General features: G+C 34.2%; 1 protein-coding gene and 1 pseudogene across 2 annotated transcripts; both read left to right on the top strand.

Annotated features, from left to right (window-relative positions):
• The first annotated feature begins 199 nt into the window (after positions 1 to 199).
• Positions 200 to 5,571, top strand: LOC112733082 (mitogen-activated protein kinase kinase kinase 3). 2 transcript variants are annotated; one of them, XM_025781948.3, is made up of 11 exons: positions 200 to 1,111; positions 1,779 to 2,090; positions 2,459 to 2,546; positions 2,638 to 2,700; positions 2,836 to 2,996; positions 3,087 to 3,162; positions 4,026 to 4,085; positions 4,185 to 4,292; positions 4,395 to 4,634; positions 4,733 to 4,836; positions 4,987 to 5,571. In XM_025781948.3, exons 1-11 carry the CDS (start codon positions 693 to 695, stop codon positions 5,249 to 5,251), a joined length of 1,896 nt encoding a protein of 631 aa, XP_025637733.1. In that variant the 5' UTR covers positions 200 to 692; the 3' UTR covers positions 5,252 to 5,571. The 2 variants fall into 2 exon arrangements, with proteins under 2 accessions (XP_025637733.1, XP_025637734.1); XM_025781949.3 differs by lacking the exon at positions 2,638 to 2,700.
• Positions 5,572 to 6,461: 890 nt separating this feature from the next.
• LOC112735343 (GDP-mannose transporter GONST1-like) lies at positions 6,462 to 13,619 on the top strand (annotated as a pseudogene).
• The last annotated feature ends 3,068 nt before the right edge of the window (positions 13,620 to 16,687 follow it).

Here is a 16,687-nt window from a genome sequence, read left to right as displayed (position 1 = left end):
TAACTTATAAAAAATAATAATATTAATATCTAATATAATTTTTAAAATTAAATTATAATTTTTTAAAAAATTATTTAAATATTTATAAAAAAATCAACATAAAATTTTTATAATAAAATATTTTTTTATCACATTTTTTTTGAAATAAATATTTTTAAAACACAATCTTTTTTATAATGCCTTGCAGGCCAAACCGTCTGCGAGTGTGTAGTGTAAAAATCGGATTTGGAAAGAAATAGCACAATAGCCAATGTGGATTCTCACGTATATATATGTCCATGTATGTATGTATCTACTCCCTTCACAGGTAACAGCACCGCCACCAAACAGAACCAACCAATCCCATTCTATTTTGTAAAATGCAAAAATAAGAAGAAAAGATATTTATAGAGAAAATGAAGGAAGGAGACACAGTTATACTGTCAATTGGGACACGCTAATACCACTCACTCCATTCTGATTCCTCCATATCAAAGTAAACTGCTGTAACAAACACACTCACTTGCATTCTCCCTCTATACGAAATAGCCACGTCATTTCCCCGCTTTATCCAACCACCGTGACTCACCTCTCTCCCTATCTTTCCTCGCATCTTCTCCTCTTTCACCTTCCAATTCCAAACACCACCTCTCCTTCTTATTCTTCTTCTTCTTCTTCTTCTTCTTCAAACTTGTGGTTTCTACTGTTCTAGAATGCCGGCGTGGTGGAGTAGAAAATCCTGCAAGAACAAACAGCAGAATCAGGGTGAGGTTGAAGATGAGGAAGAGACACGTGGCAGGCAGAAATTCAATCTGATAGGATCGCCGATTAGCATTATCAGCAGCAGGAAGAAAGGCAAGGACAAGAACAAGAACAACAAGAGCTTCGATGAGCTTATCGCCTCTCGCAACTCACCGAGGACAAGCAAGGAATTCGCCAGCGTCGACGGTAACGACAATAACAGAGACCGAGACAGAGGGCTTCCGTTGCCTCGCCCTACGGTTTCGGCCAATCACAGCTTCAACAACGATCAGGGCCTCGTCTTCGGATCTACTTCGCTATCTGGTTCCAGCGTCAGCTCCTCAACCTCTAACGATGACCACCCTATATCTCCTCAATTCATTAACAACAGGTTTCCTTCCCCCTACGATTGACTCAATTCCTCTTTCCACTTTGTGGATTTTGTCCTTCTCTTTGTTCAGCTCAATTTTCGTGTTTGATCGATTGATCCGCTTTTCTTTAGGAGCCTTATATTGTAATCATTGATCAGATTCTCTGTAATTGCTTTATGAGCTTCAGTTATGGCTTATAGTTTTTCCCCACTTCCTTTTTCCGTTTGATCTACACGAAAAAGATACTTTTTGCTCCGTCAAATAAGCAATTTTGTAAAAGGGATAAGAGGATAGATGGTGTGTGATTTATGACTCCCAATCTATTTTTACTTTGAGGGATCTTGATTATTGAACTATTTAGTTCCCTAAAAATTTTGTCAATTAATGATTATCTCGGGAAAAATCACAGTGAACATATATGTTAATTTTGAGGAGCTAGTTAGTTAACTCTAGCCTTGTTGGCCATAATCCAACTATTTTTACATATATTATCTATACAACATCCATGCATCCTACTGTTTGACTGTTTCTAATGATTTATCATTATCGAAATGAATTCAGGGGTATATAGTCCGTCCTTAATGACTCTATAAGGAACAGAAATAACAAGATTCAGATATGCATTTTGGTGTGTGCTTCTCCAATCTAGTGTTAAACTAATCCCTGTTTATTTCTTTCTTTATGCAGAGGACAAGGTGACATCAAATTCCATGTGAGGCCAAAGAGTCCAGGTGCTGGGTCAAGGGGGCCGACAAGCCCTACATCGCCACTTCATCAGAGGATTTTGAGTCTCGACTCTCCTACAGGCAAGCAAGAGGATGGAAAAAGTGAATGTCACCCGTTGCCTCTTCCCCCCGGCTCTCCTACTAGTCCTTCCACCCTTTCCACCCCACGGGCAAATGGATCCTTAGAAAACAACGCCAGTAATCTGTCGAAGTGGAAGAAAGGAAAGCTTCTAGGAAGGGGAACTTTTGGGCATGTTTATCTTGGATTTAATAGGTAATTTTGGTTTTTTGTTTTCTGCTTTTTCTTCTGTTTTAGAAAACAGTTGATGTTGAAGGGATTTGCTACCTGAAAACAGATTTGTATCATATACAAGTTTTGTTCCATCAAATATTCTAAGGCTGAAACTAAACCTGCGGTCTCTGTCATCTGTGATTGTAATTTATGTCGATATATTTAGGTTATGAACTGAATATTTACTGAGGTGGTTGGCTATTGCAATGATCCGAGTTTGATACTGAAGTAATACTATGTTTACATAATTATGTCATCAACCTTCTTCCAGAATTTGTAATTTCAGCCTAATGTCCATATTTCGGGCAAATAACTGAAATTTTTTCTATTATGCTTCCTATGTTTCATAGTGAGAGTGGACAAATGTGTGCAATAAAGGAAGTCAGGGTTGTCTCTGATGATCCAACATCAAAAGAGTGCCTCAGACAACTTAATCAGGTAATTTTGCTGCTCTTTAACACATGCTATAGTTCAGTTAATTTGCTTTAAAATGTCATAGGTTATTTTAACAAACTCTATACGTTTACAGGAGATAAACTTGCTTAATCAGCTTTCACATCCAAACATTGTTCAATATTATGGGAGTGAACTGGTATTGATAGCATTTTCCTAGTCTTGAATCGTTTGTACTTCATACCGTGTCTACACCTAATATAGCTGTGTGCACTCTGCATCTTTGCACACAGTAAATAGAACCTGACTAAGTAAAATACATGCTAATTTTCAGGGTGAAGAAACACTTTCAGTTTATTTGGAATATGTTTCTGGTGGTTCTATCCATAAATTGCTACAGGAATATGGTTCATTTAAGGAGCCTGTCATTCAAAATTATACCAGGCAGATTGTATCTGGGCTTGCTTATTTGCATGCAAGAAATACAGTACACAGGTAATTTATTATTGCCACTCAGCTTATCACATTCCATTGATGCTTCTTTATTCTCCTTTTGAAATCATTCTCCCTGTTTTCTTTTGTCAGAGATATCAAAGGAGCTAACATACTTGTTGATCCTAATGGTGAAATCAAGCTGGCAGACTTTGGAATGGCTAAACTAGTAAGTGCATATTATTTGACAAGCAACGGATTACTTCAAAGTCACTTTAAAAAGAATAGTTAAATGAAGAGTAAACTACAATTTCTATCCACAAAATTTCAAAAATGTTGACAAATTTAACCATGAATGAACAAAACTTGCTTTGTACCCACGAAAAATGGTCGTGACAAAAGTACTTAAATGTTAATTTCATTTTTGGTTAAATTTGTTAGCATTTTGAACTTTCGTGGGTAAAAATAGTAGTTTACTCATGTTTCGTAGGTACAAAGCTAGTTCTATTCATTTATGGATAGATTTGTTGGTTCCGAACTTCCATAAATAGAAATAGTAGTTTACTTATAAATAAATGTATTTATGGTACAGAAAAACATAACTGATCGAATTACAAGATATGAAATTAGTTAAGAATGGTTGCTAGAAAGTTGAGAATATATCTTTTGCTCAAGGTTAAAATTTGCAATTCTACTGATTCTTAGTTTCAGCGAGATATTACTGTGTCTGTCTTTCTCTATCAGATGCACATGCTCCCTTTGTCACACGTTCAGGCACACCCATAGCACGGAGAAGACACGTGCGCCAGCACACACACACACACAACTCTTATTTGAGTAGGATGCCTTGCACTAATACAGACTCGAAACCCCCCCCCCCCTCTCTCTTTTGCGCTGTTTCTTTCGTGTTTTTTTTTCTTTTGTTAACCTTCTTGATTTCTTTATCTCCACTCAGTGTTTTTCAATTCGGACTGAATCGATAAGATCTTAGTGGTAGGAAGAAATGTGATTTAGAAATGTTAGGATTCTATATATATTTAAAATTTTAAATCCTTTACAATAGAATATCCCTAACTTCTCTTTCTGAACCAGATAAATTCTGCTGCCTCAGTACTTTCATTCAAAGGAAGTCCATACTGGATGGCACCTGAGGTGAAATGATTTCCCCCACTATTTTTTCCCCTTCAAATCTTGGAATTTATTCTCCTCTCTCTCACCATGCTTACTGTAGCTTGATGTTCTTTCTCTTAGGTTGTAATGAATACCAATGGCTATGGTCTTCCAGTTGATATATGGAGCTTGGGATGCACAATTCTTGAAATGGCAACATCGAAGCCTCCATGGAATCAATATGAAGGGGTGAGATTTTGGATATACCAGAAATGGTCTTCATTTGTATGATCTCGTTTGTTGTGTAATAAGTACTGAGAGCCACAATTGTTTTCGTGTCGACTTGAGCAGGTAGCTGCCATATTTAAAATTGGGAACAGCAAAGATATGCCTGAAATCCCTGAACATCTTTCAGATGATGCCAAAAGCTTCATTAAGCTATGTTTAAATAGGGACCCGTTAGCACGCCCAACAGCTCAAATGCTACTAGACCATCCCTTCATTCGTGACCAATCAGCAACAAAAGCTGTAAATGTTAGCATAACCAGAGATGCTTTCCCCCGCATGTTAGATGGAAGCCGGACTCCGCCAGTATGGCCTTTGTATTCATTTATTTCCTTTGATATTCCATTCTCATTACTTTCTGTTGTTGTGCTTGGAACTAACTTTCTCATTGTTTCTGGTTGCAGCCTGTTTTGGAGCATCAATCCAATAGAACAAGTATAACGTCACTTGATGGAGATCATGCAACAAAGACAGCTCGAGCAGCTTCTCACGCATTAAGGAGCCCAAGGTAAAAAAATCCCACCTGTTAATTTCAATTAAGGCATGAACTAGTGTGTCAGTATACTTTATAGCTTCATTTTTTTTTTTTTTTGTGATTATAGCTTCATTATTTTCTTGTTATTTGGAGTTGACTTTCTTTTGTAATGCACTTATTCAGAGACAACGCAAGAACAATCACATCTTTGCCAGTGTCTCCCTCTTCAAGTCCATTGAGACAATATGGGACAGCACAAAAGAGCGGTTTCTTTTCTCCTCCTCATCCAACTTACACAATGATGGGGCAAAATAATTTCAATTTGAGTGACACGTCGCCATATTCTGTAAGATCAAATGCAGCATTCACTCTCGATCCTTGGCATGAAACGTCTCGATACAAAGCCCAAACACCACTTGGTGGATCTCCAAGAATGAGATTCATTTGAATTTTGATTGTAAATACGGTTAGCATTAAAATCTGAGAGTTTCCCCAGCATGCATGCCTTGTGAACTGTGCTTGGTTGGACTTCAATCCTGACTCCGAACTCTGAAGCACCGAAAGATGCTGCTGCCATGCTGGTCCATTCTTTATATGTGAGAACCAGACGACAAAGGACTGGGGAAACCATGCTGCTTGTAACATTTTTCTTGATTATTGTAAATGTAGTGTGCTTACAATGTTTGTAGTGACGTTTACGATGTATATTGCTAGTTCATGGAAGAAGGAAAAGAAAAAAAAAAAAAAAGAAAAATGGAAATTTTTGAAGCTCCACTCTCGTATATTACTATGTTAATACTAACCTATAGCTAGAAAGATCAACCCAAAATGAGAGACGACTGAATTTATGACTTTAAAACAATTGCATTTATGACTTTAAAACAATTGCATCGTTACGTAAGTGATAAAGTAACCCAGAAAGATTTGACATACACTCATTTAAGAGAAACATTAGGTGATTAATATTCAAGTAATAATAGGGAGTCAATTTTTATGAGTTAATATTAGTCAGTTTTTTCTTTTTAATTATTTTATTTATATTAAATTTTATATTTTAAATTATAAATTTTTTATTTTATACTCTTACGTTATAAATCTTAAATTAAAAAAAAATTCTAGAATTAAAAAACAAAAGTTAACGAATATTGATTAACTAAAAGTTGATTTTCGATATTCTTTTAATATTTTTTATTTTGTATTTGAATTAATATTAATTAATTTTTTAACTAAAAATATTGGTTCTTTCGTATTTTTTAAATAAAATAATAGTTTAAGAGATTTTATTGAGAATAATCTGTAAAATAATTTGCTACACATTAAAATTATTTTCTAAATTAATTTAAATAATACAAATTTGCAATTTTTTTCTTTTAACCCATGTTCTTATATTAAATAAATACTTATAAAACATTATTAAAAAATTGTTTGGGAATACCCTTGACTTGAGTGTTGAGTCCTTGACGTTCCTGGGTTCTCGAGTGGGGTGTAGGCAACAAGAAAGAAAGAAAGCAATTGCGGATCTTGGGTATTTTAAAGTGTTCATTCCCCAATTGCATGACAAAAGACATGATAGCTTTAACATTGGGATGGAGAAACTCTGCACTCTCTTTTGTCTTGCCCTCCTTCACTGGTAACTCCTTTCCAAATTTCAACTAGCAATGAAGCTTTCTACCAACATTGGACTGGACTTGGAAGATGGCAAGTTGGGCAAGAAGAGTGACAAGCCTCTTCGAACTAGAAGGCTACCTAAACCTCATAATCAACCCTTCTTTTCTGGCCTTGCCTATTGCCTTTATCTTGCAGCATGATTCTCGTTAACAAGTCTGTGTTGGAATAAATTAATTTCAATAACTCAGATCATCCATATTGAATCACCAAAAATATAATATAATGGAAAAGCGTATCTTTTACTCGTAAGAGTTAGAAATTGATGGAAGAATTTGGATCTTGTGGTTCTTTCGATCTTCCTCAACCAAAACCTTCTGTATTCCTAAGTGGCTGAACTGCAAATCTTTTGATGGAAAAAGAGCAACAAAGGCGGCTTTGGTATATTGGGGACCGAAACCCTGAAGGTCTATTTATATTTGAGCATGGCACCCATTAAACCCTTAGGATTTGGATCCTCTAAATTTTGAATTTAACCTTAGAGAGTAAAGTGTGATCTTTCACCATTTATTTTATAAGTGGGACCAAGAATAAATATGAGAGAGAAACTATTTAAGGGTAGAAGATCACACTTTATCCTCTAAAGTACAAATTCAAAATTTAGAAGATCCAAATTCAAACCCTTAAGCCCAAATAAAATAGTATCTAAAATCCAAAAGATAATATATCTAAAATCCAAAAAGATAATTATTTAAGGAACAAAAAATAATATCTAGTTTTATTCTCATTTAATTCCAAATCAAAAGTAATAATGACTTATTCAATTAGCATTTATAACAATAAATAAGATCATCATTATATAAGTCATTTAATTTGAAATAGCATAATTTGTTATTACAATTAATATATGTATTGCCCACAAACAAATTAGGAAAATAAAATAATTTCCTAACAATCTCCCACTTGGGCTATACATATATTCTTTCTTGACATAATCACACCTTATAAACTTTATGCGCGCATCTGAATGCTATTTCTCTCATTACATTAACAATCTAGTCCGTCTCATATATTAGATATGGAACTACCGCAGCTTTTATCACATTAATGTCGTGACTAAACCACGACAATCACCATCCTAATATACTTAACGACATAGATCAAATTTGGATGAGTAATATGGAAATTACATGCCAAGTGATCTCATGCATGTCTATTTCCAGCTGGTCCAAATTTAAAACTTTATTGAGATCAAACGCAAAACAAATTTTGCAAAATGAACATTTCACATAACATGAAATAAACCATCAACTTAATTCTGCAGAAAAATAACTCAATATCTGTCATAGGACATATAGCATAAACTCCCACTAAACCAAGGCATCACAAATATTGACACACATCCGAGCAGTGTGCTCATGAAAGACTTTAGGGATCAATCCCTTGGTTAATGGGTCTGCTAGCATATACTCTGTTCCTATATATTCTATGGAAATATGTTTTTCTCGAATTTTCTCCTTGACAACTAAGAACTTGATGTCTATATGCTTCGATTTTGTCAAGCTCTTATTGTTGTTGGAGTATAATACTGCTAACTTATTGTCACAGAATATCTTTAACGGCCTTTCAATGTCATCTACTATATGAAGCTCAATGACAAAGTTTCACAACCATATGCCATGAAATCGGAATCAGAGTACCTAATGATCTCCAAATTTTCTGATCTCCGATAAGTAAGCATGTAATCCTTTGTTCTCTTTTAAATAACGCATTACGCATTAAACAGCTATCCAATGATTCATGCCTGGATTGCTCAAGTATTTACCCAACACTCCCACTATAAATAATATATCGGGACGTATGTAGACTTGAGCATACATTAAGCTCCCTAGTGCTGATGCATAAGGTTTATCATGCATTGCTGTCCTCTCAAGATCATTTTTAGGGCATTGTTTGAGACTGAACTTGTCTCCTTTAGCTACGGGTGTGTCCATTGGTCTACAATTTTTCATGCCATGTCTACTTAAAATCTTTTCGATATAGTTCTTTTGTGATCATCTAAGAATACCTTGAGAGCAATCTCTTAGTATCTCGATTCCTAATACAAAAGAGGCATCACCAAGATCTTTCATTTCGAATTTGTTCGATAGAAATTTCTTAGTTTCATGCAACAAGCCTATATCGTTACCAGCAAGTAGAATATCATCAACATATAAGACCAAAAAGATGTATTTACTCCCACTGAACTTGCGGTATACACATTTCTCTATAATATTTACCTCAAAACCGTATGAGGTAATGACTTGATGAAACTTGTGATACCATTGATGGGAAGCTTGTTTGAGACCATAGATGGATTTTTTCCTTTCTCTATTGGATCTCCTTAATGACACTTCTTGAGGTTGTTGAGCTTGCTGTATGGGTTGGGGTTGAGGAGGATTCTCATTATTTTTCGGTACTATACCAATATCTTGAGCAACAACAATATTCTCATTGTTCTCTTGTACTGTAACTGGATCTTTAGCAGGATTATCATTGTGCTCTTATACTATAACTGTATCTTGAATAATAGTAGGCACAAGGTCCTGATCATTGTCAGTTATAGAATCCTCATCAAAAGCAACATTTCTAATATTTCCTCCCCCCCAACTCAATATCCTCAAGAAATCTCGCATTTTTCGTCTCAAAAATAGACCTTGATGCGGGATTGTAAAACTTGTACCCCCGTGAAATCAAGCCTATATAGATTATCCACCAAATGACCAGAGCAAATATTATTCGAATTATAGAAGAGACTGACTTTATTGTCTCTGAACGAACAAAAATAACTTGATTTGTCCAAACAAAAAACAGAAACCAAATTCCGCCTAAATGACAGTACATAAAATGTCTCTAATAAATCCAAGTAAAATCCACTCGTGGAACATAATCTAAAGGTTCCTATAGTTTCGACTGCAACTATATTGGTATTTCTCCCACTTCTCTATTTTAACCTCATTGAGATTTTCCGGAGTGGAAGTGAGTTTCTCCTCTCGAAGAGCTATATTTAGATCCATACAACCGAAGACAATCTCTACGGTATCCTTCCAAACTTTAAAGTTTGAACCATTCAGCATAGGAATACTGCTAATTTGTGCAGAAACATTGGTAGCTAAAGCCATAGTTTCTGGATTAGAACAAAAAACATGCAGTAAACATTCGTTAAATAATGGGAAAAAAGTCCATATTGAGATATCTAGAACAACATTAATTTTCAACCTTTGGATAGAAAATTAACTGTAAGTGATACTCTCATTGCAGTAATCAAATATTGTCAAAATTTCTGTCACACATTAAGTCTTTCTTTGGACCGACTGAATGCGCACATGAAAACTTAAACTTTGCAACCTATTTATTACCGCATATATTTTCTATTAATTGGTCAAATAATAACCTTCCTTTGGGCCGATTATTGACCGCATAATTAATAGAAAATAAACAAAAATGTGCAATGCTTATTATTTGGCCAAACAATAAACTTCCTTTGGGCCGATTATTATTCGCATAAATAATAAGCATCACTTTATTCTTAATTAATTACCCAAACATGTATTTACTATCTGTATATAATTCAGCCAAATATAGACCTTCCTTTGGGCTGACCAATATTCGCATGAATTATATATCGTCATATTCCTTATGTTTTGAATAAATCAATTTTCACAAAAGAGGCTACTTTGGCAGCATAATGTTCAATCAATTTATTCCAAAACTAATTTTTTATAAAATGAGTGGGTATAATAATCCTTATATGTCAAGAGGATAATCCATTAATTTTATACCAAATTAAAGATATAAACATAATTAAATATGAGACAATTATAATTTAATAATGTTCTATTAATCCTTTAGAATAAAACATTTGTTTATTATGTAAACTAAATGCGAAATCGGACTCATATAAAATATATATATATAAAGAATTGCAATCACAACATTAGAACAAAAGAATATCAATCTCTACGTTTGTACAACAGAAGCAATTACATGTGACGCACACACAAAACATATATGTTAAAGTTAAATGTATTACATGCGTGACAATAATAAAGAATCACAAAGACATTATTTACAATTCTACTGTACGGCAACATTGAACGTAGACGCATATATACGCATATATCGATCCAAAATAAAAAATGAAATATTTTTGATGACTAAATTATGGATGGCTCTGATACCACTTGTTGGAATAAATTAATTTCAATAACCCAGATCATCCATATTGAGTCACCAAAAATATAACATAATGCGGAAGCATACTTTTTTACTCATAAGAGTTAGAAATTGATGGAAGAATTTGGATCTTGTGGTTCTTTCGATCTTCCTCAACCAAAACCTTCTGTATTCCTAGGTGGCTGAACTGCAACTCTTTTGATAGAAAAAGAGCAACAAAGGCGGCTTTGGTATATTGAGGACTGAAACCCTGAAGGTCTATTTATATTTGAGCATGGCACCCATTAAACCCTTAAGCCCAAATAAAATAGTATCTAAAACCCAAAAGATAATATATCTAAAATCCAAAAAGATAATTATTTAAGGAACAAAAGATAATATCTGGTTTTATTCTCATTTAATTCCAAATCAAAAGTAATAATGACTTATTCAATTAGTATTTATAACAATAAATGAGATCATCATTATATAAGTCATTTAATTTGAAATAGCATAATTTATGATTACAATTAATATATGTATTGCCCACAAATAAATTAGGAAAATAAAATAATTTCCTAACAGTTTGTGCTTTCCAGTTATGACTTCAATGCTGGGGTATCCTTGATGTTTTACCAGGTCACCTATTTTGTTCCCTTTTAATTATTCTAATGCATGTTTGGTGATAGTGCCTTTTGACTTTTGTGTTATGTCTTGTGTGGTTGCAGAGTTTGATTTCAGTTATTGTTGTTTCTGTACTCAACCTTCTAGGCTTAGTTTCAACTGAGCCACTAACTTGGAGACTGGTTAAAGTTAGGTTGCCAGTGAATGTTATGTTTGTAGGAATGCTCGTCACTAGCATGTTTAGGTATGCTGATTTTAATTATCTTAGCTGATATGATGCTTTATTTCTGTTTTTCATTGAGTCATTATAATATTTGGATCGTTTTTTCAAATGGGATGGATGCTTTTGACTGGTTTATTTTTCTCTTTATCATGTGACTTGTATTATGTGCAGTTTGAAGTACATTAATGTAGCTATGGTAACAATATTGAAGAATGTTACTATTGTCATGACTGTCCTTGGTGAAACATATTTGTTCAAGAAGCACCACGATAGTAGAGTCTGGACTGCTTTGTCTCTAATGGTATGTCAAACATCCTTTGACACTAGAGCCTTGTGATCCCTGGAATATTTTGTTTGCGCTATGCTGCTTTGCATATTTCTAGGTGGTTTATGTATTTCGAATTTCGATCCTTACAATAAAGCCTTTTACTTTGTTGTGCCTATGTATTGTTTGGCTTACAATAGGATACAAGGGCATACTTCGATTCCTAGTTTGCTATAACCAACTCTACCTAGTGAAAACAGAAAAAAAAGGCTTTATTGTTGTAGCTTGTAGGAAGGAAATGTTAGGATTTTGTATTATTCTTTTTCGAATGTACTTTATTTGGGGTATCATTACTCTTTTTCCATCCCTTTTGGTGAATTGAACATGAACATGGTTTATTCAGTGGTGTTTGTTTTCTATAAAAATGTCCTTATTTATTTTATAAACCATCACAAATTGTTTAGTAAGATGACCTGATAGAGTTTTTGTATTTCTGTTGCAGATCCTTTCAGCAATAACTGGAGGGATTACTGATCTTTCTTTTCATGCTACTGGCTATGCTTGGCAAATACTTAACTGTTTCTTAACTGCATCATATTCTGTGACTATAGACCTTTTGAGATTTGGGGGTAAGCTTTGGTTCAATGGGAGGCATAGTCTTGTGAATTGGTTGGTGGTCATGGGTTCTAGTGGCAGAAGCTGCCCCTCCTAACACCTACAAGGATTCATTCCTTGTTTGCTAGAAACTTCGTCCGTTGACTAGGGAGTTGAGATATCAAAGCTGACAAGTCAATATTAAATTCATTATCATCTGCCCTCTGTCTTGCTAAAATCCTTTTTCCCCCCTCCAAATGATCATTGAACTTTCTTTTCTTTTATTCTGTCAGTATGGTTTTCTTCTTTCTAAAATTATCTGGATATTTATATACTTTTCTTTTCTTGTTATTAGTATTATATTTCACTGATATATGTTACTCTGGATGAAGTCAGTGAATCATTTTATTCAACTAAGGCTTTACCACTATTCACTTATTTTGATGAAAGTGGATGCAGCGCGCGTTGATGTTTCAGGTTTGTACTTAATGGAGGGCACTTATTCCAAAGCGGAGAAAGATTAGTTAACTTTGATAATGTGTATATTTGTAGATGAGCTATAATTGTTTGCTTTTGGTAATGCTTACTGGTTGATTAGTTGCTTATATTTTGCGCTGCAGCTGACCCTGCGAAGGGTCATGGACTTGGCAAAGCAAGTCACAAAATCAGGAAATTTAAATGAGTTTACAGTGGTATTGTTGAACAACACCGTTTCTCTGCCTTTGGGGATTTTCTTGATTATTGTTTTCAGTGAGGTGGACTATCTCTTAAGAACGTGAGTTTTCTCCACAATTTTTGAAATAAATATTATGTTGATAGCAGAAGCAAAAGCTACTCACTCTTCTTTAATTGGCAAACCGCTACTACAATTGCCTAGCTTTTGGTTAGTAATGACCTTTAGTGGATTTTTGGATCTGGCGATCAGCTTCTCATCCATGTGGTTTCTTCATCACACGGGAGCAACAACTTACAGGTGTGATAAGAGGGAACTATTCTGGCAGTTTCTCTCAACTATTACAGTTCCCTATCAGCATCGAAATTAGAACATTATTCTACGCATATCCAACCACTGATTTTCTATTTGCAGCCTTGTTGGTTCGATGAATAAGTTCCCACTTTCTGTAGCTGGAATTATTCTATTCAAAGCTCCTACTAGTTTGGAGAACTCTGCTAGCATTTTATTCAGTTAGTTCCTGCGATAGTGTCGTAGTGTTCCTATATTACATCTTGTTGCAACACTAAGAAGTGTGACTTGTAGGTCTTCTGGCAGGAGTAATTTTTGCTAAAGCCAAAATGCAAGACAAAATTTGAACCTGAATGGCATTCAAAGGGCGCTTTGCACTTGAAGTGATCATCTCTACCTCAATGGGATTCAATTTTGTGAATGAAGGTGGAACTGTGAAGTTCAATGCAGTTCTGACATGCATCTTTGAGAGATGGTATCATCTAAACTTCACGCCACTTAAACATGTAGCCTCGGGTGATTGGTTGTTGATTCTTGACTTCAAAAGCACCTAGGGTGGCTGAGCATTTCTTTCACTGAGAAGTGGTTGGTCTACTCCTTGTCATGTGGATCTCTGAGGTAGAAGCTAACTGGGTTGCAGTGGCAGCAAAATTGTTACTAACCTTTTGCAAAATTGTCCACATCTATCTATATTTATTTGAATTAGGCATCATCTTGATTTTAGTAGTAGTAAAATGAGTATTACTGTTACTAGGTTATATTCCTTTTTTTTTTTGCTAGACCGATAAAAACTAATGTTATGTAATCGCTTCTCAATGTTATGTCTGTTAGAAATGGGATGTGGATCAAATTAATCATACAACATGGTGCTATATGAACCTAATTTCTAGAGGAGGGGAATGTGGGTTTTTTTTTTTTGTCATTAGGAGGGAGATTTGCGTTAACTACTAATTTTTTAACTTAAATGATATAGTTAAGAGACTAATCTCAACACAATTTTTATTTTAAAGTAGAAGGTAATTCCATTCCAAAATAAAAAATGCATCATACGTACCCATATTATGCATATTTTTTCTTAAACACTTGTCTTCCACTTGAATATTCAATTCCTGCGTTGTTTCGTGTTTTGGTTTGGATGAGATTTCATACAAAATCAACTCTGTAATTAACTTGTGGCGTTCGACGATGAGAAATCTGCCATTGGCCAGCCTTGAAGCTTCTGGTGCCATAGAGTCCTATCATGCGAAGCTAAAAGCCTAATCGCAGTTGCATTCCATGTAACAGCGGCAAAGCTATTTATTTTTTACTTTATGTTGGACGATATAGAAAATATGCTACTGAGTTAATTTAGCTCAAATTTTAAGCACTGAAAATTTGTTTCACACTATGGTATACAATATACTCATCTACATTTCTGATTTCTCTTTGTTCGCTTAAGTTGTTCCGTTACTGTTGTGAGGGTTGTCGTTAAAGTGTTTATATTGAATGAAATTGTTACTGTGAGTTACTCAGCTGCCGCTGGTTCTGTTCGAAGAAATAAAGCTGCTGCGTTGTTGGTTGCGGTTCAACTAGTCGTCACACCACAACCCCGCCTTTAGTTCAATTTCTCTTAATTTTGACTATTTGAGGTAGAGGCACTTTTCTTAAATTTATTTTATTTTCAAGAGTTGTTACAAGTCGATATTAATGCGAAAAGTATATTTTTGTGATTTCGTAACTCATATGGACTGAATTATGTTGTTTTGAATGATTGTAATTGTTTGTCTGATGGAACTATTGACTGTTTGAGAAGGTTGAATATTCTGAGTTATTGATTTTATTAAATTGGCGGTTGTCGAATTTGTTTTCTTGAGATTTGAAAATGTTTTGTTATTGAAAATGAGTTAACTTTTGAAAAGATTTAATATTGGAATTTAGTTTAATTCTGAAAATGATTTTGTATTAGAAAAGATTGAATATTGAAATTTGGTTTAAAACAAATTTGAAAAGGATTTGATATTGGAAATGGTTTGATTATTAGAAATGAGTTACTGTTTGGAAATTATTGAAAGGGGTTTGAGGAATATTTGGATGGGACCCGAGAAGGGTGGCAGAGTCCGAGTTTTAGAGAAGATGCTGTCGAAATTTTGATAAAAATTGGAGATTTCATTTGAAATGGTTATTTAGAAAATTTGGATTTTATGAATTTTATGATTTGATTTTGAGTTGTTAAAAAAGGACTTCTTTTTTAGTTTGATTTATTTAGAAAAGAATGAATTATTGATGAATGGAATGGGAGATGTGATGAGGTTGAGTGTGATAATGAGGAATAATAATGATTGAATTTGAATGAAGTGATGATAGTGATGATGAGAATAATAATAAAGTTGAGATTTAATGAGATATGAATTGATGATCATAATGAATTAAAAGTACAAGACTTGCAAAATTGAGACAAATTGTTGACCCTTTGTACGTAAGATGTGACCGGGTACTTTAATTTTTCGGGTTTTTCCATGGGCATGCATATATATATATATATATATATATATATATATATATATATATATATATATATATATATGAATTTGAGCTTGGGGTTGTCTCCTCCATGGATGATGTTGGGATTTTTTCCATAGATATTATTGAGCTTGGAAATGCGCATACAGAGGGACTGTCCAATGGCTAGCTACCAGGATATGTCGGACTGGCTATGTAACCAACAGATGATATCATTAGCCATATTATAGGCATTCATCATATGCATTCGTATGTTTTGTTTGAGTTTGAATTTGTTTTGGTTTGCCTAATTGCTTAACTGTTATTAATTGCTATCTGAGTTATTTGCTGTAACTGCTATCTATACCTATGCATTCTTTATCTATTTTGCCTGTGTTTGCTTTTGAGAGAATCTCTCTGGCAGGTGGAGGAAGCGTTGAGGATTGTTTCTGATGTGGTACTTTTGAGATTGAGTGTTAGTGATGAATTGATGATAATGTTAATTGATTATGTGATGGCTGGAGGCTATGATTGGTTTCTGATTGAGGTTTTAGTAAAGTATGAAAAATCAAGCTGGTTCAGCATAGACTTAATGAACCTATGCTTGGAACAGATTGGTCATTCATACAGTTTAGAAAATTGATTAAGATTTTGGATTTTTTGGATAATTAAATATTAGTTTTTTAAAAGAGTTTTGGATGATTAGCCGTTGGTTTTTAAAAAATCATAGGACGAACGATAATCAATACCTTGAAATCAATTCTTCTCTTCATACGTATTCTCTTATGACAATTCTTAAACCTTTTACTGAGAATCCTTTCGAGGACGATATTCTCACCCCCTATAGATTTTCTTTTCAGTGATAGGTTCAGGAAGTTTGGTGCGCAAAGCCACGACCGATCTACAAGCTTTATATATATGTGTTGTATTTTATGTT

The sequence above is a fragment of the Arachis hypogaea genome, chromosome 13 (genome assembly GCF_003086295.3).
Source record: "Arachis hypogaea cultivar Tifrunner chromosome 13, arahy.Tifrunner.gnm2.J5K5, whole genome shotgun sequence".
NCBI classification, from domain to species: Eukaryota; Viridiplantae; Streptophyta; class Magnoliopsida; order Fabales; family Fabaceae; genus Arachis; species Arachis hypogaea.
This window is presented reverse-complemented; position numbering and strand designations above follow the sequence as displayed.

Bases quoted from the DNA above. Each gene is read 5' to 3' on its own strand.
- LOC112733082 (XM_025781948.3), top strand. From the start codon at position 693: ATGCCGGCGTGGTGGAGTAGAAAATCCTGCAAGAACAAACAGCAGAAT. The intron at 2,091-2,458 runs GTAATTTTGGTT...TATGTTTCATAG, and splicing joins GTTTATCTTGGATTTAATAG to TGAGAGTGGACAAATGTGTG. The intron at 2,701-2,835 runs GTATTGATAGCA...GCTAATTTTCAG, and splicing joins AATATTATGGGAGTGAACTG to GGTGAAGAAACACTTTCAGT.